The 27,965-nt window shown below is 60.4% G+C and overlaps 2 protein-coding genes across 2 annotated transcripts in view; both read left to right on the top strand.

Annotated features, from left to right (window-relative positions):
- KNDC1 (kinase non-catalytic C-lobe domain containing 1) overlaps positions 1–19,157 on the top strand; it is a 65,638-nt gene extending 46,481 nt beyond the window's left edge. Inside the window, exons 18-30 of the mRNA XM_030804944.1 lie at positions 979–1,072; positions 1,150–1,247; positions 1,427–1,641; positions 4,471–4,584; positions 5,272–5,419; positions 5,528–5,707; positions 6,539–6,745; positions 7,469–7,551; positions 7,796–7,946; positions 13,590–13,712; positions 13,791–13,850; positions 14,676–14,833; positions 17,431–19,157. Coding sequence (XP_030660804.1) covers positions 979–1,072; positions 1,150–1,247; positions 1,427–1,641; positions 4,471–4,584; positions 5,272–5,419; positions 5,528–5,707; positions 6,539–6,745; positions 7,469–7,551; positions 7,796–7,946; positions 13,590–13,712; positions 13,791–13,850; positions 14,676–14,833; positions 17,431–17,662 — 1,863 coding nt within the window. The 3' untranslated portion in view covers positions 17,663–19,157. The remainder of the gene's footprint in view (positions 1–978; positions 1,073–1,149; positions 1,248–1,426; positions 1,642–4,470; positions 4,585–5,271; positions 5,420–5,527; positions 5,708–6,538; positions 6,746–7,468; positions 7,552–7,795; positions 7,947–13,589; positions 13,713–13,790; positions 13,851–14,675; positions 14,834–17,430) is intronic.
- A 4,100-nt stretch (positions 19,158–23,257) lies between these two features.
- Positions 23,258–24,585, top strand: UTF1 (undifferentiated embryonic cell transcription factor 1). The gene is made up of 2 exons (XM_030804948.1): positions 23,258–23,873; positions 23,994–24,585. The coding sequence occupies exons 1-2, from the start codon at positions 23,324–23,326 to the stop codon at positions 24,467–24,469; spliced, it is 1,026 nt and encodes a 341-aa protein (XP_030660808.1). The 5' UTR covers positions 23,258–23,323; the 3' UTR covers positions 24,470–24,585.
- The last annotated feature ends 3,380 nt before the right edge of the window (positions 24,586–27,965 follow it).

Raw genomic sequence — 27,965 nt, 5'->3', positions numbered from 1 at the left:
GCTGAGATGGGAGAACTGCTTGAACCCAGGGAGTTGGAGGTTGCAGTGAGTTGTGATCGCGCCACTGCACTCCCACCTGGGCAGCAGAGCGAATCGGGCCACCGCACTCCAGCCTGAGTGACAGAGCGAGACCTCGTCTCAAAAAATAAAAAAATTAAAAAGTCAATAAAAATGAAAAATGGCAGGGCGTGGTGGCTTACACCTGTAATCCCGGCACTCTGGGAGGCCGAGGTGGGCAGATCACCTGAAGTCAGGAGTTCGAGACCAGCCTGACCGACATGGAGAAACTCCATCTCTACTAAAAATACAAAATTAGCCGGGCATGGTGGTGCGTGCCTGTAATCCCAGCTACTCAGGAGGCTGAGGCAGGAGAATCGCTTGAACCTGGGAGGCAGAGGTTGTGGTGAGCTGAGATCACGCCATTGCACTCCAGCCTGGGCAACAAGAGAAAAACCGCATCTCAAAAATAATAACGAAATTAAAAAATAATAAAAAGGCAGACACCTGAAGACACACGGGATGCACGTTGGGGAGGTCACACTGCCACCCCCTGGTCCCACCCCTGCCCACAGTGTACACTTGGGGGCCCAGAGGTGGCACAGCCCTGCCTGCTTGGGCAAGAGGGCCTGGTGCTGACTTGGGGAGGGTCTAGTTTCCCTGAGGGCCCAAGGTGGTGGTCACACAGCAGTCCCCTGAGCATGCCCCACAAGGGCCTGACTGTGGGTGAGGGGCGCAGGGGGCAGTCGGCCCCAAGCTGGGCGCTGCCCTGTGAGCCTGGGGGCAGCCCAGGGTCCCCCAGACCACACTGCCCAGGCCGGGGCTGGCCTCGCTGGCTGAGCGGGCCTCTGTCTCCATGGGACCCTGCCCTGCAGCTGATCTCCAAGGCCAGGGAGGCCCCAGTGGGGTGGGGCCTGGCCCCGGATGTGGCTGACGTGTGTTGGGGCTGCCTGGGGCTAAGGTGCTGTGCTTCATCCCCAGGAGCTGGAACAGCAGCTCATGATGGAGAAAAGAAACTACCGCAAAACCCTGAAGTTCTACCAGAAACTCCTACAGAAGGAAAAGAGGAACAAAGGTAAGGCCCGCGTGGGCACAGGTCTGCGACCCCGGCCGCAGGCAGCCCGGCCCCCGCCCACTCTGCTCCACCCACAGGTTCTGACGTCAAGACCATGCTGTCCAAGCTGAAAGGGCAGCTGGAAGAAATGAAATCCAGGGTGCAGTTCCTCAGCTTGGTCAAGAAATATCTGCAGGCAAGTGGGCGCCGGGCCCCGCTCTGCCCCGTGAGGCAGTAGCTTCAGACGGGCCTCCCACTGTTGGATGCCGTAAATCCGTGTTGAGTTACAAAAGGGGCCCTGATTTGAGGGTCCAACGCCAGGAAGCCCCGGGGCGAGGGGCAGAGTGACCAAGCGCCCGCGTCCTGCTCCGGCAGGTCATGTACGCGGAACGCTGGGGCCTGGAGCCCTGCGCCCTCCCGGTGATTGTGAACATCGCGGCCGCACCCTGCGACACGCTGGACTTCAGCCCCCTGGACGAGTCCTCCTCGCTCATCTTCTACAATGTCAACAAGCACCCGGGCGGCCGGCAGAAGGCCCGAATCCTGCAGGCCGGCACACCGCTGGGGCTCATGGCCTACCTGTACTCCAGGTGCGTCCGGAGAAACCTCACCCGGAAAAGGAGACGTAGCCCTGGGTGCTGGGAAGAGGTGGGGAACGCGCCCTCGCCACTCAGCCAGGCTGGGTTTGCACTTTTTCGTTTAGAAAAGTGTTTAATCGGGGTTGAGGCCGATGTTTGCAGAGCCCCTGGCCAGAGTGGCCTCCGCCGCCTGTAGGCCTGGGCACTGGGTCTCAGGTTGCACCTGGTGGTCCCTGGAGGGGCTGCGGAACCCGCCCTACATAATTAACACACGGAATGGCTTCCAAAAATAACGCACGGGCAGCTCGGCAGTGTGGCCTGGACTCCATCCACCTCACCGAGTCAGAACACCCGGGGTAATTAGCTCCAGGGACGCATGAGGCTGGGATGTTTCTGCAGCCCCCACCCACTCCATGTGCACACTGGCTCAGGAGACCCCTGCTCCGTAAACGCTGGTGTCGTACGTACGCCTGCAGCAGGGAGGAACCACCAGTCCACTCACCTCCACCAGGGCCACAGGGCCAGACCCCCGGCGGCCCCACCAGCCCCCTTGGCCCTTCACCCGCTCTGGCCTGCATGGGCCCCTGGGCTGCACCCTGTTCTCAGGCACCGGGAGCTGCAGCAGGCTCTGGACCCACTGGTCTGACCAGCTTCCAGAGAGGCCACCCTCCCAGTGACTGGGGCCAACCCTATGTTGGCTTATGGGACCCTCATGACACCACCTTGGAGCCCCAGGGGTCCTCTCTGAGCAGAGGCCATGGGGCCCAGCAAAGGACGCCAAGGAGGACAGCAGGGAGTCAGGGCTCTCGGCAGCCAGTGAGGACAGGGAGGCCCCCAGAGAGGGATGGCGGCCCCCCCAACCCCGTTGCCCCAAGGACCCTCTAGAGAGGGGCGTGGCCCCCTCCCCCCAACCCCGTTACCCGAAAGACCCTCTAGAGAGGGACGGCAGTCCCCAACCCCGTTCTCTCAAGGTGAGCTGCCCCTAGTCACATGGGACCATCTACTAGCCAGGGCTCCAGGCCGACCCTCGGACCCAGTTCTCAGCCTCCTAATCTGCAAGACAGGCACGGCCCACACCCACCACAGGGTCTCTGTGCTGTTGCAGGAGACGTCCGTGTGCGTGACTGTGCACATGTGCAGTGTGGTGCAATCTCGGTGTGTGTGCATGTGTGGTGTGTCCGGCTAATGTGCAATGTGCTTTATTGTGCATGTGTAGTACGCAAATGTGATGTGTATTTAGGCTTGTATGGAGTGTGTGATGTGTGTGGTGTATGTGCTGATGGGATATTGTCTGGCATGTGAGCACACGTGTGGTGTGTGGCATGGGGTATAGTGTGACGTGTGTGGTTGTGGGATATTGTGTGGTGTGGTAGGTACGTGTGTGCGGTTGTGGGGTATAGTGTCATGTGTGTGCATGTGTGGGGTAGTGTGTGGCTTGTGTGCCCATGTATGGTGTGTGATGTGGAGTATTGTGTGGTGTGTGGTTGGGTATTGCGTGGCATGTGTGCATGTGTGTAGTGTGTATGGCATGGGGTGTACACGTGTGGTTGGGTTTTGTGTGGTGTGTATGCACATGTGTGGTGTGTAGTATGGGGTAGTGTGGTGTGTGTGGTGTGTGGCGTGGGGTATACTGTGTGTGTGCACGTGTGTGGCATGCGGTGTGAGGTATAGTGTGTGCCCATGTGGCATGAGGTATAGTGTGGCGTGTGCATGTGTGTGATCTGTGGTGTGGGGTAGTGTGTGTGGCGGGTATGTGTGTGTGCATGTACGTGGTGTGCGTGTCTGGTTGTGGAGTTCTGTGTGGCTTTGTGCACATGTGTGGCGTGCGTGTCTGTGGTTGTAGAGTTTGCGGCTTGCATGGCGTGAGTGTGAGCGCTGTGCTTCCATGGAAGGAGCGTCTCCTGGCCGTGATGTGGTCACGAGGGGCTTCCCCGCTCTGTGGACCTGGTGGGCGTCACCTTTGCAGGGCAGCCTGGGGCTGGGGCTGTGTAGGGTCTGGCCTGAGCTGTGGCCACCTGTGTCCTCGGCCCCCAGGTAAGCGGGTGTCCAGGCCCCTTGTTCCAGGGCCACGCCGTCTGCTGCCTGAGACTCCTCCAGGGTGGGAGGGGGCCTTGCCGGGCCTCCGCTTCCTGACCATGGCCGTCAGGCTCCCAGGACAGTCCCAGACCCGCAGGCGGGGCCCTGGTCAGTGTCTCCTGAGGGTGGCCCCGTTTCACCCAGTGAAGACCCAGCACCTTTGAGCGCAGCATTGCGCCTGGTCCCGAGGCACCAGCTCCCTCAGCGTCCCGAGCTAACGGGTGCTGCGAGTGGAGATGCCACAAACTCCTGCACGGAGCTGCGTTCAGAAAGGCCCTGCTGTTCAGCTGGGCGCGGCGGCTCACGCCTGTCATCCCAGCACTCACCTGAGGTCAGGAGTTCGAGACCAGCCTGGGAAACATGGTGAAACCCCGTCTCTACTAAAATACAAAAATTAGCCGGGTGTGGTGGGCGCCTGTAGTCCCAGCTACTCGGGAGGCTGAGGCAGGAGAATTGTTTGAACCCGGGAGGCGGAGATCGCACCATTGCACTCCAGCCTGGGCGACAAGAGCGAAACTCTGCCAAAAAAAAAAAAAAAGGCCCTGGTGCTGGGAGGCTGGAAGTAGTTGGGAATTTCACATGAAATTTGAAATTTGAGGGTTATCCATGTCCCCCCTTTAATTTCTCCGGGGATTCTCCTGACAGTGATACACAAAGAAAACGCGCACACACATACAGTCACACCCCCCGCACCAAACACTAGCCGAGCCCTGGGGTGAGGCCACCCTGCCACCTCACCGCCGCCCACCCCGCCCCGCCCCACAGCGACGCCTTCCTGGAGGGCTACGTGCAGCAATTCCTCTACACCTTCCGCTACTTCTGCACACCCCACGACTTCCTGCACTTCCTCCTCGACCGCATCAACAGCACGCTGACCAGGTACCACGCTCCACAGCTCCACGCCCGCCAGAGCTTCCCCCTGGGGCAGGGTGGGCCCCCATGGGCCTGGTTTAGCCACGATGAAGAACGAGGTGGTCCCTGGCCACCAAAGGGGTGAGGGGCCAGGGAAGCCTGGCTGGAGGTGGGGGACACAGGGATGGGGAGAAAGTAGCTGGGGCAGGAGGGCGGTGGCCTGAGCACCTGGGAGCTCTGTGAGGGGACCTGGGGGAGTCGGGGTCTCTTCCTGCTGACCTGGGAGGAAAGCGGAGGGCAGGTGGGCAGGCAGTGAGAGCCAGAAGGTCAGCTGGGGAAAGGGGGAGCACCAAGCGGAGGGTCCTGCCAGCCCCCAGCCTCCCTCGCTACCCATGGCCAGCACCTGGGGTCAGGAGACGGGTGGTGGGCTGAGGGGGGAGAGGCTCTGCCTCTCTCTGGGCTGATCTGCTGCCCCCCCCAGGACATGCCATGCACCCCCTTGCCCCCACACGCCCAGGCTGGGCACCTCAGGCCATCAGCCAGCCAGCTCCTGCCTTGGGGGAGGGACCCACGGAAGACCCCCAGCCCTCTAAGCCCCCTGCACGGGTGGAGCCTGGTCCCACCCTGCCTCTCCGGGACAGCCGCAGGCAGCCCCTGGGCCTCTGCCCCCGACTCCCACATCCTGGCAGCTCAGCAGCTCCCCTGCATCTCCAGGGCCCACCAGGACCCCACCTCGACCTTCACCAAGATCTACAGGCGGAGCCTCTGCGTCCTGCAGGCCTGGGTGGAGGACTGCTACGCCGTGGACTTCCCTCGGAACAGCGGGCTGCTGGGGAAGCTGGAAGACTTCATCTCCTCCAAGGTGACGGTGGCGCTGAGCTGGGCGGCCACACCCGGGGCTCCCACAGCGGGAGGTGCCACCCTCCTCCGGAAGGTGGCAGTGACCCCCCACCACCGTACTTCTGCCTAGATCCTACCCCTGGACGGCTCTGCCAAGCACCTGCTGGGCCTCCTGGAGGTGGGCATGGACCGGCGGGCCGAGGGCAGCCCTCGCGGCACAGACCTGGAGAACCCCAGGGAGGCCGAGGAGGATGCCAGACCCTTCAACGCCCTCTGTAAGAGGCTCTCAGAGGACGGCATCTCCAGGAAGGTGGGGTCCTTTCTCAGGGGAGGGCCTCCCTGGACAGGTGGATGTGGGTCCCTGAGCCCAGCCTCAAAGACACAACTGGTGCATGCACACACATACACACAAATGCAAATGGGCACATCCGTATACATGCATACACAGACATGTGCACATACACTTGTGTGCACATACACACCTGTGCACATCGCATCCACACGTGCACATATGCATGCACCCTCACACAGCCACACGTGCACATGCACGTGCACCTTCACACACCCACACATGCACACGTGTGCACCCTCACACATTCACACATCCACACGTGCTCTCACACATAGCCACACATACACGTGTGCACCATCACGCAATCCACACATGCACACACGTGCACCCACACACACATACACACATGCAGCCTCACATCCACACACACGCATGCACCCTCGCATCCACACGTGCACACTCACATACCCCCTCCATGTTCCCAGTCCCAGGCAGCCCTGCTGGGTTGGCACCTCCTGCACTGTCCCGGGTGCTCAGGGTAGGAGGGTCCTGCTGTGACTCACTGACCCATGAGACTAAGGTGGAAGAAGCCAGTGTGGGGAGAGAAATGCCCTTTCCATTAAACTTCAGCGTCCTGCCCATGGGGGACCTGCTGAAATGACGAGGACAGGCATCCTTGTGCCAGCACAGCTGTGGGTAGGCAGGCTGCTCTCTGGCTCTGGCTGGGCCAGTCTGAGGAGTACTGGGCTTGGACCTGGCCTGGTCCTCACCGCACCCCCCGCCTCCCTGGACCCCTGACCCGGAGGGGACACGGAGCTTGGGCCCCTCAGTGCCCGGCCTGCCCTGCAGAGCTTCCCCTGGAGGCTGCCCCGAGGCAACGGGCTGGTGCTGCCGCCACACAAGGAGCGCCCCTACACCATTGCCGCAGCCCTGCCCAAGCCCTGCTTCCTCGACGACTTCTACGGCCCCTGTGCCAAGACCAGCGAGAAGGGGCCCTACTTCCTGACGGAGTACAGCACTCACCAGCTCTTCAGCCAGCTCACGCTGCTACAGCAGGTGAGGAGGGCGAGGATCCACGCCCCGGTCACCCGAGAAACACTCTGCGCCCACAGGGCCCTCAGCGGCCGCTTCCCAGAAAACAGACGAGCAGAGAAGGGGCCAGCTGCCAGGTGCACAGGTTGGGGGTGGCTGCCAGATGCACAGGTCCAGGCGGCTGCTGCCTCAATGGGAGGCCCCAGCAGGGGCTTGGGCCCCAGCAAAGCTGAGTCCTCCTCTCCAGACCACTGCCCGCTGGGCCTGGCCCTGCCTCTGCCCAGCACTCTGGCCTCACAGGCACTAGAAGACGCCCTGAGGGCCGCATGGGGCGCTGAGTCTCTCCCTCCAGCCCCTCCACTGGAGCTGGGCCAACCCGGTTCCTTATGCCCCCACCCAGCTGCCAGGGCCCTGCCCAACTTCTTCTGCCGCCACCACAGCCAGCCCTCAGGTGGCCTCTTCCCAGGTCCCTGCCATCCCGGGAGCCCACATCACGTAGCAGGTGACAGCAGTGATGCCAATCTAGTGATCCACCTGCTGTCACGAGGGCTGCCCTGGACGCCACGAGCCCCTGGGGGCCAAGCACACGGGGAGCCCTGCGGCCGACCCCTGTGGACTGTTGGGTGGGTATTGAACCTGGGATTGCAGAGATGGCCCCCAGAAAGCCCCCACCCTCCCTGGGACCCTGCCTTGGACACAAGGCCCTAAGGGATGGAAGCCTGAACCTCGTTTCCATGTTCTGGGCAGGAGTTGTTTCAAAAGTGCCACCCGGTCCACTTCCTGAACTCACGGGCCCTGGGCGTCATGGACAAGAGCACCGCCATCCCCAGGTGAGCGTCTGGGGCCCTCGGCTGGGAGCGGTGGTGGAGGGTCTCGGGGGCTTCCCATAAGAGTCTCGTGGACGCTGCTGACCAGCAGGAGATGCTTGTGTCTGCAGAGACACGAGAGAGTGGTGTCTGCCAGTCGGAGCGACCTTGTGGCCCGACCCCAGTCCTCCCTGCACCAGCAGCCCCGGGGCCAGGCAGGGCCACCTGCACAAGTTCTGGGGTGACGGGGGCCATGTTTCTCTTCCAGAGCCAGCTCTTCTGAGTCTCTTTCAGCCAAAACCTGCAGCTTATTTCTGCCCAATTACGTTCAGGACAAGTATCTGTTACAGCTTTTAAGAAATGCGGATGATGTCAGCACCTGGGTGGCTGCAGAGATTGTGACCAGCCACACCTCCAAGGTGGGCACCCTACAGTTCCAAGGCCAACATGGGGCCTGGGGCCTGCCTACCCAGGGGTGGCAGCGCCTCCTGTAAGGCCGTGGCCTGAACCCTCCCCCAATGCAGTAAACCCAACTCCATGTCCCTTGGAGCCACACCCGACCCAGGGCTGAGGGGAGCAGGGCACAGGCTTCACTACATCAGGAGGAGGGAGGTCAGCCGCCTTCCCAGCTCTCCCCCAGCCCTGCCTGCCACATCCACGGCCACATCCACAGCCGCATCTCCGTGTGCCCAGCCACGTCCACAGCCACATCTCCACATGCCCAGCCACATCCCCAGTCGCGTCCACATCTGCAGCCAGAGATGGCTCCCCTCAGTGGTGGGTGATCCTTGGCTGTGGGCCTCCTGGAGACCCAGGACAAGCTGCACCCACCACTGCTACCACCCCTGCCTGTGCTCACCACACAGAGTCCCTCACGCACCACCCCCAGCACTGGGCTCCGCCACACACCCCACCCCACCCCAGGCCCCTTCCCCCCTGTGCCTGAGCCTGGCCCCTGGGCTGGGGTTTGTGACGCCCACCGTCCCACCCTGGGCTCCTCCTGGCCGAATGCTCATTGTGGGTTCTCACTCAGCCTGTGGAACGAATCGGCTCTGTGGTCTGACCAAGGTCAAGGTCAAGGTCAAGGTCAAGCTCCAGCGCCGGGGCCCAGTCTCAGCCTCTTCTAGGTCCTGTGGGCCTTGGGCTGGACTGGGGGCTCCTCACCTGACCCGCCCCACCTGCTGTCAGGCAGGGCACTGTGCAGCCCCGAGAGTCACCTGCCTCGAACAGCTCATCCTTCACGGGGCCCACCTGCCCAGGAGGCGTCAGGGTCCACAGCTTCTCCAGAGGCCAGAGTCCCCCAGCCCCGGGGGTCTGCACCTTCACCCAGTGGGTGCCGTCACCCAGCGGACGGACACCCTATTACAGAGGTCTCTGATCTCCTCACACCTGAGCTCAGCTGGGGCTTGGCTGTCGTGGGCTGGGGTCACCAAGTCCCGCTCCATGTAAGACTCAGGATTACAGGGCCCCTTCCCCCACAGCAGGGAGGGGGACACCCACCCCATCCTGCGCCGGAGCTCTCTGAAAGCAAACTCGAGCCCCAGGAACAGGACTCCCAGCCGTGAACCCCATCACTGCCATCCCTGCTGCTGTCCCAGCGCGGGCCGAAGGCTCTGGGGGAACCAGGAGCTGCTCGCAGTCCACCAAGGTGCATGCAGTACCTCCCTGCCAGGCGGCAAAGCCACCTCCACGGTGGACAGAGCTTCCCTTCCTATTATTCCTTCACGCCCCTCCAACCCCGCAGGCAGCCCCGGGCCATAAACGAAGGCAGAGGCGCCGCCTTCTCTCCTCCCTTGGGGACAATTTTCCAACTTTGGGGATTTGTTGCCAGGGCACACCAGCACGGGACGTGGCAACAGGGAGCCTGGCTGCCTGTTTGCTCGGATCCGTGGTTTTCACAGTATCATGAAGGACATGAAAATGTGATTTCCCTAAACCAGAGCCTTCATGCACGGCCCGTGTGGCCAGGTTTCCTGAGGATGAGCACAAGGACAGCTGGCCGTCACCTGGCCAACCTGCAGCGTCCTGGGTGCACCCTCACCCCGAGCCGTCACGCCCCTCCCAGCCTGAGACCCACCTCAAGCCTGCGGCGGCCCTGCCTGAGGGTCCCCAGGATGGCCACTCGTCCTGGTCACACGCCCGTGTCCAGGTCTGCGGGGGTGGGCAAGAGTCGTGCAGGCTCACACCCAGGGCTGCCGGCACCCAGCGTGGCCGGGACAGAGCTTGGCACTGCTGCCACATCCCTGTTACCAAAAGGGAGCCACGGATCACTCACCTCCACACAGGAGCGGATGGACCTCGCCGGAGACCACAGGCCCCTCACCTCCTCACGGGAGCGGACGGACCTCGCCGGAGACCACAGGCCCCTCACCTCCTCACGGGAGTGGACGGACATCGCCGGAGACCCACTTTTAAAAGCACCACACTCGTCCATCTAACAAGTGTTAGATCCACGATGTCCTGACGTATTGTGTGTCAATGGCTGTGATGTTGGAACGATCCAGGACACTGAGTTTCACATTTGTAAATTCAGGACCCCAGAAAATCGTTAAAATACAAAATTTGAGCACGGAGGGCAGCAGTGATCAATAAAAGTGCTCAGGGGTCAGTGGCTCCGTTCCGATGATGCCTGGAGTGAGGCGAGGTGGAGACACAAGGGCAGGAAGAAACGGCGTAAAATTTCTCACCTTAAGAAAATGCAGGCCGGTCACGGTGGCTGATGCCTGTGACCCCAGCCCTTTGGGAGGCCGAGGGCAGATCGCTTGAGCCCGGGAGTTGAGACCAGCCTGGACAACGTATTGAAACCCCGTCTCTACCGAAAACATAAAAAATTATCCAGGCTGGTGGCGCACACCTGGAGTCCCAGCTCCTCAGGCGGCTGAGGCGGGAGGATCATGGAGCCCAGGAGGTGGAGGCTGCAGTGAGCTGAGGTCGCACCACGGCAGCCTAGATGACAGTGCGAGACCCTATCTCAAAAAAATAAAAAATAAAAATGGGAAGTTTGAAAGCAGAATAGGGCTTTGGTTTCTTTAGATTTGTTTAAAAGTATGGAACACCATAGCCAAGAGGTGGAGGCACCTAAATGTCCACGGAGGGAAGAACAGATAAAGAAAATGTGGCCTCTTCATACCTTGAGAAGTTACTCGGCCTTAACAGGAAGGAAATTCTGACACCTGCGGCAGCATGAGGAACCCCGAGGGAAACGAGCCAGTCACGAAGCACGGACACCGTAGGGCTCCACGTACACGACGCCTCGAGGGACTCAGGGAAACGAGCCAGTCACGAAGCACGGACACCGTAGGGCTCCACGTACACGACGCCTCGAGGACTCAGGGAAACGAGCCAGTCACGAAGCACGGACACCGTAGGGCTCCACGTACACGACGCCTCGAGGGACTCACACTCAGGGAAACGAGCCAGTCACGAAGCACGGACACCGTAGGGCTCCACGTACATGAGGCCTCGAGGGACTCAGGGAAACGAGCCAGTCACGAAGCACAGACACTGGACGGCTCCACGTACACGACACCTCGAGGGACTCAGGGAAACGAGCCAGTCACGAAGCACGGACACCATAGGGCTCCACGTACACGACGCCTCGAGGGACTCAGGGAAACGAGCCAGTCACGAAGCACGGACACCGTAGGGCTCCACGTACACGATGCCTCGAGGACTCACACTCAGGGAAACGAGCCAGTCACGAAGCACAGACACCGTAGGGCTCCACGTACACGACGCCTCGAGGGACTCACACTCAGGGAAACGAGCCAGTCACGAAGCACGGACACCGTAGGGCTCCACGTACATGACGCCTCGAGGGACTCAGGGAAACGAGCCAGTCATGAAGCACGGACACTGGACGGCTCCACGTACACGAGGCGCCTGGAGGCGCCGGATTCACGGAGACAAAGTAGCAGGGTGGGCGCCGGGGGCTGGGAGTGGGGCGCGGAGAGCTCATGTTGAACGGGGACCGAGTTTCAGTTTGGGAAGATGGAGAGTCGCAGAGGTCTGTTGTACAACGTGGATGTGGTTAACACGGCTGAACCGTGCACTCAGAAAAGGCTACAAAGGTAAATCCTCTATTACATACTTTTTACAATTAAAAATCAAAAGGTTAGGCCGGGTGTGGTGGCTCACGCTTGTAATCCCAGCACTTTGGGAGGCCGAGGCGGGCGAATCACGAGGTCAGGAGATGGAGACCACGGTGAAACCCCGTCTCTACTAAAAATACAAAAAATTAGCCAGGCGTGGTGGCAGGCGCCTGTAGTCCCAGCTACTCGGAGAGGCTGAGGCAGGAGAATGGCGTGAACCCGGGAGGCGGAGCTTGCAGTGAGCCGAGATCGCGCCACTGCACTCCAGCCTGGGCGACAGAGCAAGACTCCGTCTCAAAAAAATAAAAAATAAAAATAAAAAGGTTAAAACAACAATGAAAAAGTGTGGTGAAACAGTTTTATCTCAAAATTACATACTTTGCATCTACTTAAACCGATGAAGAAATAGACTGAGACGTCGGCATAGAAAGTATATCCAGGAAACACTTCTCAACCTCCTCTCAAGGCGCTCGGGCAGGAGAGCTGGGGCCGCAGTCGGAGTGAGCCCAGGATCATGTGAGGCGCCTTCAGCTGCACAGGGTCCCTGCAGACAACAGTCGAGCCCAGGGGCAGGCGCAGTGGCTCACGCCTCTAATCCCAGCACTTTGGGAGGCCGAGGCGGGTGGATCATGACGTCAGGAGTTTGAGACCAGTCTGGCCAACATGGTGAAACCCCATCTCCACTAAAAATACAAAAATTATCACGCCTGTAATCCCAGCACTTTGGGAGGCTGAGGCAGGCAGATCACGAGGTCAAGAGTTCGAGACCAGCCTGACCAACATGAGGAAAACCCGTCTCTACTAAAAATACAAAAATTAGCCAGGTGTGGCAGGCGCCTGTAGTCCCAGCTTCTTGGGAGGCTGAGGCAGGAGAATCACTTGAACCCGAGAGGCGGAGGCTGCATTGAGCCGAGATCACACCACTGCACTCCAGCCTGGGCCACAGAGCAAGACTCCATCTCGGAAAAAAAAAAAAAGGAATTGATCTGGGGGAAGGCGTCCGGCTGGACTCTGCAGCCTTGGTTTCCACCAAAGGATGGCCCAGGCCAAGGTGATTCCTCAGGGACAGGCAGCTTCAACAGGAGGGGTCAGCTGAGTTCTCCAGAATCTTCCTGAAGCCCTGGAAGTGGACCCAAGAACGCAGCCCTTCAGGACAGCTCAGAATACGAAACCTGCTGGGTGAGGCATTCACCACCCATGGGGTGTTCCAACCAAAGCCAGCAAGGTCGTCACCGCCAGCCACAGAGCCCCGGAGGAGGGGGCGGCACTCTGGCGCCCACCCCGGACTGCACCCAAACAAACACTCCTGCCACAGGCTCGGAGCGGCGGGTTGGGGGGTGGGCAAGGAGCTGCCTGTGGACGCGACAGCGGCCTCTCCCTGGGTGGGGACACCTTTCCCTGTCCTGAAGCTGCCTGGGGAGGTGCGTCCTGGCACAATCTTGCTTTTGAGAAGTGAGGGTGGACTTCTTTTCAAATCTTTCCCCATATCAGGCTTTGCTTTTATTTTGTTTCAAGTCATGCCCACCCCATCCCGCCAGCCCAGCCCCTCCACGGCCACAGCCACGGCTCACCTGCGTCTCATGCCCACCCCATCGCCCCAGCCCAGCCCCTCCACGGCCACAGCCACGGCTCACCTGCGTCTCATGCCCACCCCATCCCCCCAGCCCAGCCCCTCCACGGCCACAGCCACGGCTCACCTGCGTCTCATGCCCACCCCATCCCCCCAGCCCAGCCCCTCCACGGCCACAGCCACAGCTCACCTGCGTCTCATGCCCACCCCATCCCCCCAGCCCAGCCCCTCCACGGCCACAGCCACGGCTCACCTGCATCCACACAGCCGCTTCCTTTCCACACACGTGATGCAGCACACACTCTTGTGTCTTGGAGCTGGGTGATTTTAACAGGTTCTCAAATATTCCCTTTGTTCATCTTAAACCAGAAGACACTGAATGTGTCATTTTCTCATTGCAGCTGCAGGTGAATTTGCTGTCCAAATTTTTGCTGATCGCAAAATCTTGCTATGAGCAGAGAAACTTCGCGACAGCCATGCAGATCCTGAGCGGGCTGGAGCACGTGGCCGTGAGGCAGTCCCCTGTGCGTCCCCCTCAGGCCCCGAGGCGGGGGTGGGCACCCCACACGGCCGCAGGAGTCTCACCTGTGCTTTCATTTCAGGCCTGGAGAATTCTGCCTGCAAAGATAGCAGAGGTCATGGAGGAGCTGAAAGCCGTGGAGGTACCAGCACTTTACGTGGCCTGGCGGCTTTCGTCCACTGAGGCCCTCTCCTAAACGACCTGCTGTGCAGAGCCTGCCGCACCCAGACGCAGGCGCCACAGAGTGTGCAGGTGGCCTCACCGAGGCAGGGCCTCTGCTGCCACCTGTGCAAAGGTGTCCCACCTGCTCGGTCACGGGGCCTTGCTGGTCTGAGTTCCTCAGACAGAGCACAGGTGCCCAGAGGACAGCACCGAGGTCTGTGGCTGGGGCCTGAGCTTGACCAACCTGGACCTCCTCCAGGACGGCAGGGGTGGCCTCATAAGATAACGAACAAGGAAGCGCTGCTGGAAGTGACTGGGCATCCCCAAAAATGACACAGATGAGCCCCAGAGCAGCCAGAGCCTGTCCCCGTCCTGGGTCTCAGAGCTCGGCCTCAGGCCCCAGCTGTCCACGGGTGGGAGGGCTCCTGGGTGTCTTTGCTGGACACGCAGAAGCGGGGCCCTGCACTGGTCAGCCGGGGTCTCATTTAGGGGAAGCTGGGTCACCTGGCACTTTCCCGGAGTCCAGCAGAGAGCAAGGAAAGGGACTCAGCATTTCAGTAGCAGGAGGCACAAAACCTGCCAGCGGCTGTCAGGGCCGTGAAAGCTTAAGACCCTGCAGATGTGAGCCAAGTCCAACCATGCAGGCACATTGGGGACTGGAAGTTAATTCAGAGAGCCAGGTAGACCCCGTGCGTGGAGAACGCAGGACCAGCTGGGACTGGTTGGGCTGCGCTGGCCCCGGCTGAGGCTCCTGCACTGACCACCTCCTGTCTCTCCCCGGCCCACGCCCCGGCTGGACCACCAGGTCTTTCTGAAGAGCGACAGCCTGTGTCTGATGGAAGGGCGGCGCTTCCGGGCGCAGCCCACCCTGCCCTCGGCCCACCTCCTGGCCATGCACATCCAGCAGCTGGAGACAGGCGGCTTCACCATGACCAACGGGGCCCACAGGTGGAGCAAGCTCAGGTGAGGAGGGGCTCAGGCGGCCGCGCGCCCAGGTCAGGAGGGGCTCAGGTGGCGGCGCGCCCAGGTGGGGCAGGCTCAGGTGGCACCTCTCCTCCTGTCCCTGCTTTTCAGAGGTCTGGGTACCTCGCCCCTCACTTGGCACTCACAGCCTCAGACCTTCCTCTACCCAGGATAACCTCCAGTCACCTCCTTCTCTGCAAATCTGGAGCATTTCCTGCACTCCTGCTGTCCACCGTCCCAAAACACTCCCCGTGGTCTCTAGGGACCCCTGTGTTGCGACTCCAGGCACACTTTCCACCCCACCCTGAGGGTCTCTGCAGCACAGAGGCTGCCCAGCAGCAACCTGCCCTGACCCCTGGGTGCCACAGTGTCCCTGCTCCCCCTCAGACCCCTCTCCCTAGAGACGTCCACATGGGACCCAGGATCAGCCTGCTCCTGTGGTCCTGCTGTCCACCTGCCCAGCACCTGGGACCAACTCCCTTGCACACCAGCTGGGAGGCGCAGACTGGGGCTGGCTGTAAACCCACCACCACCCACAGGGCTCACACCCCAGGCCACACAGGCTCTTCCACCTGGTAAGGCACATGGGCCAGCCTCTCCTCGGAGCCCAGGCCTGTGTCCGATGACCCTCAGGTGCCCACAGCCCCAAGCTCAGCCTCACTCTCCCTCAAGACACAATCTCCCACCCTCCCTTGTCATCTCATCGCACGCCGTTGTCTACACACGGTCAGGTGGAGGCTGCCCAGGCCACGGCGGCTCCACCCTCCCCCACGGTGGATGGCCCCGCTTGGGGAGCAGTGCCCAGTGGACCAGGTGCCCATGGATCCTCAGCCTGATAGGTGAAGGTCCCCTTCTTAAATAGGCACCAATTTAAAAACAATAATTATAACATGCCATAAATGTATGCTCATTGTAAGAGATCAGAAAACCCGTGTCAGCAAAAGAGAAGCTAAAAACTTAAGGTAGGCCGGGCGCGGTGGCTCACGCCTGTAACCCTAGGTAGGCCAGGCGCGGTGGCTCACGCCTGTAACCCTAACACTTTGGGAGGCCGAGACAGATCACCTGAGGTCAGGAGTTCAAGACCAGCCTGACCAACATGGTGAAACCCCATCTCTACTAAAAATACAAAAAATTAGCTAGGTTTGGTAGCTGGCGCCTGCAATCCCAGCTACTCAAGAGGCTGAGGCAGGAGAATCGCTTGAACCCAGGAGGCGGAGGCTGCAGTGAGCCGAGATCACACCACTGCACTCCAGCCTGGGTGATGAGAGTGAAACAGTGTCTTAAAAAAAAAAAGGCCGGGCGCGGTGGTTCACGCCTGTAATCCCAGCACTTTGGGAGGCCGAGGCGGGCGGATCACAAGGTCAGGAGATCGAGATCATCCTGGCTAACACAGTGAAACCCCGTCTACTAAAAATACAAAAAATTAGCTGGGCGTGGCAGCGGGCACCTGTAGTCCCAGCTACTCTGGAGGCTGAGGCAGGAGAATGGCGTGAACCCGCAAGGCAGAGCTTGCAGTGAGCCAAGATAGCGCCACTGCAGTCTGGCCTGGGCGACAGAGCAAGACTCCATCTCAAAAAAAAAAAAAAAAACTTAAGGTGATGCGCAATCAGGAAAGAAAACAAGCCAAGAGTGGCGCTTGCTCTCCAGGGCGTCCGCATGCGTATGTGACCACCTCCAGATCTGCCCTTCCCGGCATCCCCATGTGTGTGTGAGCCCATCCATGCACGCTCTTCCCGGCGTGTGTGTGTGTGTGTGTGTGTGTGAGCCCATCCATGCATGCTCTTCCCGGCGTGCGTGGTGTGTGGTGTGTGAGCCCATCCATGCACGCTCTTCCCGGCGTGCGTGTGTGGTGTGTGTGAGCCCATCCATGCATGCTCTTTCCGGCGTGCGTGTGTGTGTGAGCCCATCCATGCATGCTCTTCCCGGCGTGCGTGTGTGTGTGTGAGCCCATCCATGCATGCTCTTCTCGGCGTGTGTGTGTGTGTGTGTGTGTGTGTGCGCGCATCTAGGCTTGCCCTTTCTTTGCTGTAATGGGCGTCCCTTTCTTTGTCCCTCACACTGGGCATGTGGTGTTTCCATCCAAAATCAGGACAGGGCGTCTGTCTGTGGCGTCAGTGTCCCCAGGCCCAGCTGAGGGCTCCTGCTCCTGACTGGCCGTTATATTCTGTGGTGTGCTGGTCACTGTCAACAACCAGCTGTCCCGGGAATCCGGCCCTGGGCCCCGGCTGTGGCGATTCCCAGACGTGAATGTGAACGCTCTGCACGGCAGCAGAGTCCCTTGCCTGCCTCGTCCTCTCAGCTGCAGCCCCTGCAGCCGACTGGGCTTGACTCTCCTTGGGACGCTCAGCACGGACAAGACTGGCCCTGCAGGGTTTCCATAAGCGTGTGTGGACGGAAACGTGGATGGATGGACAGACGGAAAGGTCTGAGTAGTGACGTGGGGTTCACCTCGCCAATAAATACAGAAAACCCACCCTTCAGAATTTACACGGTGAAAAGGTTTAGTCCAAATGATTCCTAAGAACATGGGGGGACTCCCTCCCCACGGAAGCCGCACCCCTGCCCTGTGCTAACGTCTCTTATTTCCCCAACGGAAGGACCATCGCGAAGGTGGTGAGCCAGGTGCACGCGTTCCAGGAGAACCCCTACACCTTCAGCCCCGACCCCAAGCTCCAGTCGTACCTGAAGCAGAGGATTGCGCACTTCAGCGGTGCCGACATTTCCACGCTCGCCGCAGACAGCAGGGCCAACTTCCACCAGGTCTCCAGCGAGAAGCACTCGCGGAAGATTCAGGACAAGCTACGGAGGATGAAGGCCACATTCCAGTAGCCGAGCTCGGGCCTGGTGTGGAATTCCAGATCCGAACCCGACTGCGGGGGGCGGGCCGGGAGGTGGGAGCCGCGTCTCAGGCCCGGCCGTTATCGAGGCCCCTCCGCCCCTGAGCCCTGGGGAGCTGGACCAGGAGGTGGAGGCTCAGGGGACCCCACGGGGACAAGCAGAGCTGGTCCCCTCTCAACAGACAGAGCCAGGACGGGCACAAGAGTCTTGGAGGTTTGCGTGTTTCTGCTAGAATTAAAAAGTCAAATTTAAAAATGAAAATGAAAGACAGCTTCCCAGGAGTTTTGTGCCTGTCTGCGCCTCTCACACACAGATAAGTGGCTCTTACCCAGCTCTCAGTGACCCCCACAAAACAGCAACAGCCTCCACCACCGACTCAACAGACCAGAGTAGCTCCTGCCTGAGCAGGTTTCTGAGCCAGCCTCTGCCGGCTGAGCAACGAAGCACCAAAGCTGACCTCTGAGCGGCAACTGCAGCTCCCAGGGGCTCCGAGACCTCCCGTCCGAGACCCTGCCTGGGTTCACCCCCACAACCCAGACCCAGAACCCCCTCCCCTCCCCTGCCCGGTGCCCCTCCTCCGCAGCCCACACCCCCAGGTGCCCAAGGCCTGCTCCCCCAGGGCCCAGGGCCCAGATCCCCCAGCTTAGAACAGCCCTTGGTGAGGCGGCCATGCCCAGGCAAAGGCCCTGCTTCCTGGAAAGGATGATCAGAGCAGCTCCAAGACAGAGGCTCAGCGGCGGGGGTCCCTGGGAGTGCCCCCACCCATCTCATGCCCCAGGGGCCACCGCTGCCCACCACCCCCAGTAGCCATGCATGTGCGCCCGCAGCCCTGTCTCCACAGCTCGCCATGCACTCACGCTTCGCCAGAGACAGGAAGTGCGCTGCCTCCACGGCCCCGAGCCCTTGCTCAGGTTCTTGGACCCCAGGCAGCTGGTGTGGAGCCCCTTGGCCAGGGCCACGGGAGACCCACACAGTCAGATCCACACTGGCCTCTGCAGCTGGGTGGCCAGAGCCCCGGGCACAGCCCCAGCTCCATGTGGCTCTCACAGTGCCAATCACAAGACCCAGGGTTGTGCTTTTGAGTTTTAGCATTAGTCATTCTTTAGAGCAGCCAGCTAGTGGCATTTCTAGGAAAACTGTGACCTGTGACAAATCGCTGCATTTTTAATGTCAAGACGTGTTTTCCCACATAAATTCACCAGAGACATCTGGGCCCTGCTTCAATGTAACATGAGAGGAAGTCGGCGTCCTGGCCATGAAATGCAGTTCACTTTTTTTTAGGCTTTTATTATATGGATTATGTTCTGCTGACCCACGCCCGCATTTTCAGATTTTGTATTTAACAAAGACAGTGCCCAGTGCAAATCAACATTCCAGCCGTCAGGACTGACCCCAGGGGAGCACTGGGCTCAGGCTTCAGCACGACTGTCCGCATGGCTCCCTCCTGTCCTGGCACCGATTTCTGAATAAAGTCCTTTCTACCAGCCGCTGCCGTGTGGTCACTCTGTGGGTCCCCAAGGTGACCTCTGCAGGTCGAGACGGTTTCCTTCATGGCCGCACGAAGGCCCCTTACAGGTGCTCACAAAGACTCCAGGTGCAAGATGTGCTCAACCCAGGACTGAAAACCAACCTGCCGGTCCACAGCGACACCCTCTGATGCCGCAGAGAAAGGCCTGGGTCTGCCAGACGTGTGTCGCAACTCAAGCCCCGCCAGGAGAAAAGCTGCCAAAACTCCCAGGCCGTGGGAACAAGCAAACGTACCTGCTGGGGCAGGAAACACTTGCTTCTGGTTGTGACTGCAAATAGCCTAAAAGAACAGACTTCCGAAACCACCCTCATGTGTGCGCACGTCCAGGCTCGCCCCTCCATTGACAAAAAGGACGTCCCTCATGCTGGACGTGCAGTGTCTTCATCCAGCATCAGGATGGGTGTCTGTCCGTCAGTTCTTACAGGCTATTTGCACAGACCCACGGCTGTTCTTGGGTCAATCTGCCCTAAACTCTGCCCAACCCAGCCAGTTCCCACCTGGCAGCCCTGTGGGCAAGACACAGCTGGGTCCCCCATCATCACGGTGCAAGCTCGCCGTAGCTCTGACCACAGTGGAGAGGGAGGCCAGGAGGGGAAGCTCCTGCAGGTGGGGCTTGTGGCCCGGGAAAGGACACTCTCACGGTTGTCACAGGGTAAGACTGGTGGACACCACTCAGGGAGGGGCTCACGGCCAGGGCTTCCGATGGTTTTGGGGTTGTAAACTGTGGATGCTTTTGGGAAAAGAGCTGATGGGTTTTTCGGGAAGTTCCTGTGATGAACGGTGCAGTTATTCGCCTGGAGGGAGGCCCAGGAAAAGCCGAGAAGACAAGATGGTGGAGTCCAATTGTGCTGGAGAGGAGCTGCCCCAGACGGGGGACCCTGGTCCTGGTCATGTGTGCGTCCCCACCCCCGACGCCGTGCAGGCCGGACCCCTCACTGCAGTGGCTCCGATAAACTCAGCTCCGCTGAGCACAGGACTTTTCTCTTGGAGAGCTGACAGCCAGCAACCCCATGAGCCTCGCTCCTCGCCGCCATCCACTTCCCGGCTCTGTCCCCCACGCCTCCATCCACTTCCCGGCTTTGTCCCAGATGGGTTCAAGGCGGGCTGTGCTGTGCACTGCAGTGCCACTGTGGGCTGGACAGTCTGCGCTGGCGTCCTGTGCACCATCATCTCTGATCTCCACCCATCAGATGCCCCTAGCACCCCCAACCCTCAGTTATTAAAAATCTAGGTTTTTTTTTTTTTTTTTTTTTTTTTTGAGACGGAGTCTCGCTCCATCACCCAGGCTGGAGTGCAGTGGTGCGATCTTGGCTCACTGCAACCTCCACCTCCTGGGTTCAAGCGATTCTCCTGCCTCAGCCTCCTGAGTAGCAGGGATTACAGGCACATGCCACGACACCTGGCTAATTTTTTGTATTTTTAGTAGAGACGGGTTTCACCGTGTTAGCCAGGATGGTCTCGATCTCCTGACCTCGTGATCTGCCCGCCTCGCCCCCCCAAAGTGCTGGGTGTCAACAGCCTTGAGCCACCGCACCCGGCCTTTTTTTTTTTTCTGAGATCCACCTCCCAGGTTCAAGCAATTCTCCTGCCTCAGCCTTCCTAGAAGCTGGGATTACAGGTGCACACCCAACGCCTCGCTAACTTTTGTATTTTTAGTAGAGACGGGGTTTCACCATGTTGGCCAGGCTGGTCTCAGACTCCTGACCTCAGGTGATCCCCCCGGCCTCCCAAAGTGCTGAGATTACAGCCATCACACCCGCATGCCCCCGCTTTTTCTTTTTGTTTTTTAAGACAGAGTCTTGCCCTGTCACCCAGGCTGGAGTGCAGTCAGGTGATCACGGTACACTGCAGGCTTCACCTTCTGAGCAAAAGGACATCCTCCCGCCTCAGCCTCCCAAGTAGCTGGAACTACAGGAACCTGCTACTACACTCGGCTATTTTTAATTTTTTTGCAGAGATGGGGGTCTCACTATATTGCCCAGGTCGGTCTCAAACTCCTGGCCTCAGGAGATCTGCCCACCTCAGCCTCCCAAAGTGCTAGGAATACAGGTGTGAGCCACGTGTATGAGTGCCTGGCCAGGAACCACAGATTTCTTGAGAAATGTCTGAAAAACTGATTCCAGGGCCAGGGTCAGCAAAGGACCAGATGAGGCGGGAGCATCCTGTAGTGCCAAGGAGCTGGGAGGGGGCTTCAAAAGGACACAGGAAGAGAGGAAGAGGTGAGAAGACTTTCAATGGCCAAAGCAGGAACAATATGAGCAAAAATATAAATAAAAGCTGGGCACAAGGGCTCACGCCTGTAATGTCAGCACGTTGGGAGGCCCAGGCAGGAGGATCGTTTGAGCCCAGGAGTTCACGACAAGCCTGGGCAACATAGCAAGACCCTGTCCCTACAAAAAGTAAAAAAAAAAACTAGCTGGGTGTGGGGGTGCACACATGTAGTCCCAGCTACCAAGGAAGCTGAGACCGGAGGATCACTTCAGCCCAAGAGTTCAAGGCTACAGTGAGCTGTGATCGGGCCGCTGCACTCCAGCCTGAGTGACAGAAAGAAACCCCATTTGTAAAAAATAATAAAAACAAACAGAACTTTTAAAATAAATGAATAATAACAGCATCGGGTTATGACCTAAAGGATAAAATAAATATACACGAGCCCACACTGTAGAAATAAATGACTGAGTAGATAAATCGACAGGCAGAGAGACAAACCTCCTTACGGAAGAATCCCAGAAAATACAGACGCCCCTCCAGGAGGTGGGGCCTAATTACTCTCCCCATGAGTTGGGGATGGGCTGAGGGGCCGGATTCCAGTGACCAGAGCAGGGATGGAAAGGCAATACCTGAAGACTGCAAGAGTGGCAGACAGTCCGCACCCCAGCACGGAGCGGACCTCTCCGGTGCTGAGCCACAAGACAGGAGGGGCGACTCCACCCCTGCGCCTTCCTTCCAAAAACCCACCACCCCAGTCCGATCACAGGAAGACACCAGGCAAACCCAAGTCGAGGAACATTCAACAAAACACCTGGCCCGTCCTCAACGGTGTCGAGGACGCGAGAAGCTGCCACGGCCCAGAGGAGACCCAGGAGACAGAAGGACTCGGCGCCGCGTGGCGAGAGGAAACAGCATTTTTTTTTTTTTTTTTTTTTGAGACGGAGTCTCGCTGTCGCCCAGGCTGGAGTGCAGTGGCGCAATCTCGACTCACTGCAAGCTCCGCCCCCCGGGTTCACGCCATTCTCCTGCCTCAGCCTCCCCAGTAGCTGGGACTACAGGCGCTCGCCACCACGCCCGGCTGATTTTTTGTATTTTTAGTAGAGACGGGTTTTCACCATGTTAGCCAGGATGGTCTCGATCTCCTGACCTTGTGATCCGCCCGCCTCGGCCTCCCAAAGTGCAGGGATTACAGGCGTGAGCCACCGCGCCCGGCCAGAGGAAGAGCATTTAATAGGAAGAGAATTTTCTCCTCCCAGGGATGCTGGCTGCAGACGCGCTGCAGATGGAAGAAGTTCAGATTTAAAAAGTTACTTCTGCGAGCGCGTGAATTCCGACACCCATTCCCGCGGCTGGCGTGGCTTCTCCTCCGACCCATCGTCTGGCCTGGCGACTCCCACTGGGACCCGGGTCGGTCCTCGGGACCCCTCGCGTACAGGTGCTGAGCCCGGGCGGGGGCGGCGGGGGCGGCGGGGGCGGCGGGGGCGGGGGCAGCACTGGGGGCCGGACAAGGGGGCGCCAGCGCCTTCCGGAGCGGGAGGGGCTCCGCACACACCTCGACGGGGGCGGGGGTAGGCTCGGCACAGGCTAAAAACGAACGGAGCCGCCGGGGTTTAGGCATCGCGGCATCTCCATTAAACGGCTTTAAGAACAGAACCACTGAGGACTCTCCGTTTCCGACCGAAGCCAGGCTTTGCTCTGCCTCTCCCCGGCCGCAGCGCCAGGACTGACCCCTTAGGACCCCGCGGGCGGGTGGGCGGGGCGGGGCGCGCGGGGCGGGGCGGGGATGGTGGGAGGGCCGCGTAGACCCGACTGGGACGGAGGGACGGCGGCGCGGGATGCTCAGAACGCGTGTGGGCGGCCCGGGCGGTGTCCGATCCTCTCCCCATCCTCGCGCGCCACGCCCCAGCCCCGGGATGCTGCTCCGGCCCCGCAGGCCGCCCCCGCTCGCGCCCCCCGCGCCGCCCTCGCCCGCCAGCCCCGACCCCGAGCCGCGGACGCCCGGAGACGCCCCGGGGACCCCGCCCCAGATTCCCGCCTCGCCCAGCGCGCTGGGGGAACTGGGGTTGCCGGTGTCCCCGGGCTCGGCGCAGCGCACGCCCTGGAGCGCCCGGGAGACGGAGCTGCTGCTGGGGACGCTGCTGCAACCGGCCGTGTGGCGCGCGCTGCTCCTGGACCGCCGCCAGGCCCTGCCCACCTACCGCCGCGTGTCGGCCGCGCTGGCCCAGCAGCAGGTGCGCCGCACCCCCGCGCAGTGCCGCCGCCGCTACAAGTTCCTTAAAGACAAGTTTCGCGAGGCGCACGGCCAGCCGCCCGGGCCCTTCGACGAGCAGATCCGGAAGCTCATGGGGCTGCTGGGCGACAACGGGCGCAAACGGCCTCGCCGCCGCTCCCCGGGGTCCGGGCGCCCCCAGCGCGGCCGCCGGCCGGTCCCCAACGCGCACGCGCCGGCTCCCAGCGAACCAGGTAACCGGGGGACTGGGGGGCCAGGTAGGGCCGAGGGCTGCGGAGGGACCGGGGGCGGCCGAGGGCTGCGGGGGAGGGGCGGGCACGCCCCCCGAAAATCCGCCCGCTCCCCGTTCCCAGACGCCACCCCGCTGCCCACCGCCCGCGACCCCGACGCGGACCCCGCCTGGACGCTCCGCTTCAGCCCGTCCCCGCCGAAGTCTGCGGACGCCTCCCGCGCCCCCGGCTCCCCGCCAACCCCCGCCCCGACCGCCCTCGCCACCTGCATCCTCGAGGACCGCGCGCCCGTCCGCGGCCCCGGGTCCCCGCCGCCACCCCCGGCCCGCGAAGACCCCGACTCGCCGCCCGGCCGCCCCGAGGACCGCGCGCCCCCTCCGGCCGCGCCCCCGTCGCTGAACACCGCCCTGCTGCAGACCCTGGGGCACCTGGGCGACATCGCCAACATCCTGGGCCCGCTGCGCGACCAGCTGCTGACCTTGAACCAGCACGTGGAGCAGCTGCGCGGCGCCTTCGACCAGACAGTGTCCCTGGCCGTGGGCTTCATTCTGGGCAGCGCGGCCGCCGAGCGAGGGGTCCTCAGGGACCCGTGCCAGTGAGTCCCGGCTGCGGCCAGCCTCCCCTCTCCAGGCCGAAGCCCCTCCGCCCTGACCCTTCCTGCTGCCTTCCCACCCCCGTTCTTGGGTACGTTCAATAAAAGGATTGTTTTCCTAGACTCCGACCTGTGTAGGAGTGCCGGTCTGGAGGCCGGGAGGGAGTGGCGCCCTGCAGTGCTGGGGCTGCAAAGGGCAGGGCAGGGTTGCAAGGCTCTCATCGCAAAGAGGGGCTCCCCACTCGCTCCTAAGGTGTAGACAGAGCCCCGTGGGGCGCACCCAAATGTAGGCCCAGGAGGCCAGGCTCGAGGGTCGTGGGCGTGGTGCCTGCTGCCGGGTCCTGGTCACACTCCCGGTTCTCAAGGCCACACCAGACTCTCCCTGCCCCTCCTGGGGAGCCCCACTGAGTAAAACGAAGGGGACGGGTGGGCTCCGCTGGGGGTCCGGAGAGAAAATGAGGCTGATCCCACCTCTTCACTCAATGCAGGGGTGGGGGTTAGAGTGGTCGCCTCCACACTGCCCAGCAGAGAACCCCCTTTGACCTAGGAGTAGCATGGGGGCTTCCGAAGGCCCTCCCATGGCCTCGGGCAGTATTGAACCACCCGGCTGAACTCTCCCAGGTCCTGGGAAACCAAACGGGAAGAGGAGCCACACAGCTCCAGGGAGTATGCTGGTTTTGTCTCCAGTGAGGTGGCTCTGGTCTGAGTGGACCTAGGGAGGCGCTGAGCGGCTGGGGTGTGATCCTTGAGCAGAGGCTGAGGGCAGGGTCCTTGCAATTTTGAAAAAACCGAAGCAAACCTGCCCAGGAAGCATTTTCCAAGTAGCAATAGAAAGCCCCACCCTGGACCCCTGAGTCAGAAGGGGATTGGGTGGAGCCGGAGATAGAAATGTAGCCTGGAGGAGTTCCGCTAGCATAACAATGCCTGCAAATTAGCGGGCCCATCCAGAAAGACAAGTGGTTTGCCCAGGGCCGTGCAGCTAAATGGGGCTGGGGGGGGTCCACGCTGGCCCAGCACCCAGCAGTCCTGAGGGGTTCCCTGTGGGTGGTAGGGTTGCAGCCCCTCCTGCACATGCTTTTCTGGGGATCCAGAAGAATAGTTCCCGCTAGTGCCAATGGCAGCTCCTGGGGAAATGAACGGCTTGCCCAGGTCTGAGGGGGGAGGCCTGTGAGACCATATGCCTGCAAGAACTGACTCCAAGCCTCACCTCATTTAAGACACTGAGGCGCCGGATGCTGTGGCTCACTCCTGTAATCCTAACACTTGGGGAGGCTGAGGTGGGTGGGTTGCCTGAGCTCAGGAGTTCGAGACCAGCCTGGGCAACATGGTGAAACCCCATCTCTACTAAAAATACAAAAATTAGCCGGGTGTGGTGACACGTGCCTGTAGTCCCAGCTACTCGGGAGGCTGAGGCAGGAGAATTGCTTGAACCCAGGAGGCAGAGGTTGCAGTGAGCCGAGATTGCGCCACTGAACTCCAGCCTGGGCAACAGAGACTGTCTCAAAAAAACACTCTTGAGAGCAGACGCAGTGGCTCACGCCTGTCTTTGCGAGGCCAGAGGCAGGCAGATCACGAACGAGGTCAGGAGTTTGAGACCAGCCTAACCAATATGGCGAAACCCCATCTCTACTAAAAATGCAAAAATTAGTCAGGCATGGTGGCGTGAGCCTGTAATCCCAGCTACTCGGGAGGCTGAGGCAGGAGAATCGTTTGAACCTGGGAAGTGGAGGTTGCACTGCACTCCAGCCTGGGTGACAGAGCGAGACAACATCTCAAAAAAAAAAAAAAAACACTCTAGGCCAGGCTCGGTGGCTCACGCCTATAATACCAAAACTTTGGGAGGCCTGGGCGGAAGGATCACTTTGAGCTCAGGATCAAAAAAATAGCTGGGCATGGTGTCATGCACCTGTAGCCTCAACTATTCAGGGAAACAGGTGGGAGGGTCGCTTCAGCACAAGAGGTCAATGCTGCAGTGAGCCCTGATTTTGTTCCTGCAGTCTAGCCTGGGTGACGGTGAGACCCTGTCTCACATCAGCTCCACCCTGCTGTGTTTCCTGAGAATCTTCAAGCTGCTAAAAGCCTGTTGGATGAGCCAAGCTTGCAAACATTCCCCCTCAAATACACAGCCCCCAAAGGTCAGAGTCACAGGCTGGGGCCACAGTGGGGTCTGAAACAGCTTAGGTGCACCCTACATAACCCTGTTGCTCTAGAAGGTTATGCCTGACAGCAAGCCCAGGTCCCGACAGCCACATCCCAGCAAACACACCAACACCCTAAGGGTGGGGGCTGTGCCACTCTATCACTCGGGAGGACCCATCTCTGGGCTGGAGCCATTTAGGGGCACCAAGCAGAATTCATCTGCCTTCCCGCTCAGGTAGTGGGGCGGGGGCCACGTGCTGTGATCCTCCTGAGCCCGGTATCAGAATCATGAATCTGAATACACGGGCCCCGGACCTCTAATGCTTTCTAATCTGGTGCAGGGAGTATATTTTGGCTGTTTAAATCAATCTAGGGGCCAAATGCGGTGGCTCATGCCTGTAATACCAGCACTTTGGGAGGCTGAGGCAGGAGAATTACTTGAGCTCAGGAGTTTGAGACCAGCCTGGGCAACATGATAAAATCCCATCTCTACCAAATACACAAAAATTAACTGGACATGGTGGCACGCACCTGCAGTCCCAGCTTCACTGGAGGCTCAGGCAGGAGGATCACTTGGGCCCCGGAGGTCAAGGCTGCAGTGAGCTGTGATCACATGAGGCGCTCCAGCCTGGGAAACAGTGAAAGCCTGCCGCCAAAATAAGTAAGGTACTCTGTAGGCATGGCAGGATTCGCCTCCTGTGTGCTGTTTAATGGGGCCAGTGTCTGAGCACAGTTGGTTTAGCATTGCCTTTTTTTTTTTTTTTTTTTTTTAGATGGAGTCTCGGTCTTGTTGCCCAGGCTGGAATGCAATGGTGCGATCTTGGCTCACCATAACCTCCACCTCCCAGGTTCAAGCGATTCTCCTGTCTCAGCCTCCCGAGTAGCTGGGATTACAGGCATGTATCACCACGCCTGGCTAATTCTGTATTTTTAGTAGAGACAGGGTTTCACCATGCTGGTCAGGCTGGTCTGGAACTCCCAACCTCAGGTGACCCAACCACCTTGGCCTCCCGAAGTGCTGGGATTACAGGCGTGAGTTACCGCACCTGGCCGGCTTAGCGTTTCTTTAGCGGCCATGCACCAGACCAGCCCCACTTCCTAGTAGATAAGTGTCGGGGAGTGGGGAGTGTGGGGGAGTCGGGGAGGGGAGCGTGGGGGTGTCGGGGAGGGGGGGGTGGGGGGGGTGTGGGGGTGTCGGGGAGTGTGGCACGTGGATGTGTAGTGGAGGGGGGTGGGGGTGTCGGGGAAGGGGCGTGGGGGTGTCGGGGAGGGGGCGTGGGGGTGTCGGGGAGGGGGCGTGGGGGAGTCAGGGAGGGGGCGTGGGGGTGTAGGGGAGAGGGGTGTGGGGGTGTCGGGGAGGGGGC

Source organism: Nomascus leucogenys, chromosome 3, assembly GCF_006542625.1.
Source record: "Nomascus leucogenys isolate Asia chromosome 3, Asia_NLE_v1, whole genome shotgun sequence".
NCBI classification, from domain to species: domain Eukaryota; kingdom Metazoa; phylum Chordata; class Mammalia; order Primates; family Hylobatidae; genus Nomascus; species Nomascus leucogenys.
This window is presented reverse-complemented; position numbering and strand designations above follow the sequence as displayed.

Coding starts and splice junctions, on each gene's coding strand:
- UTF1 (XM_030804948.1), top strand. CDS start 23,324: ATGCTGCTCCGGCCCCGCAGGCCGCCCCCGCTCGCGCCCCCCGCGCCG. Junction 23,874..23,993: donor GCCGGCTCCCAGCGAACCAG/GTAACCGGGGGA, acceptor CCCCGTTCCCAG/ACGCCACCCCGCTGCCCACC.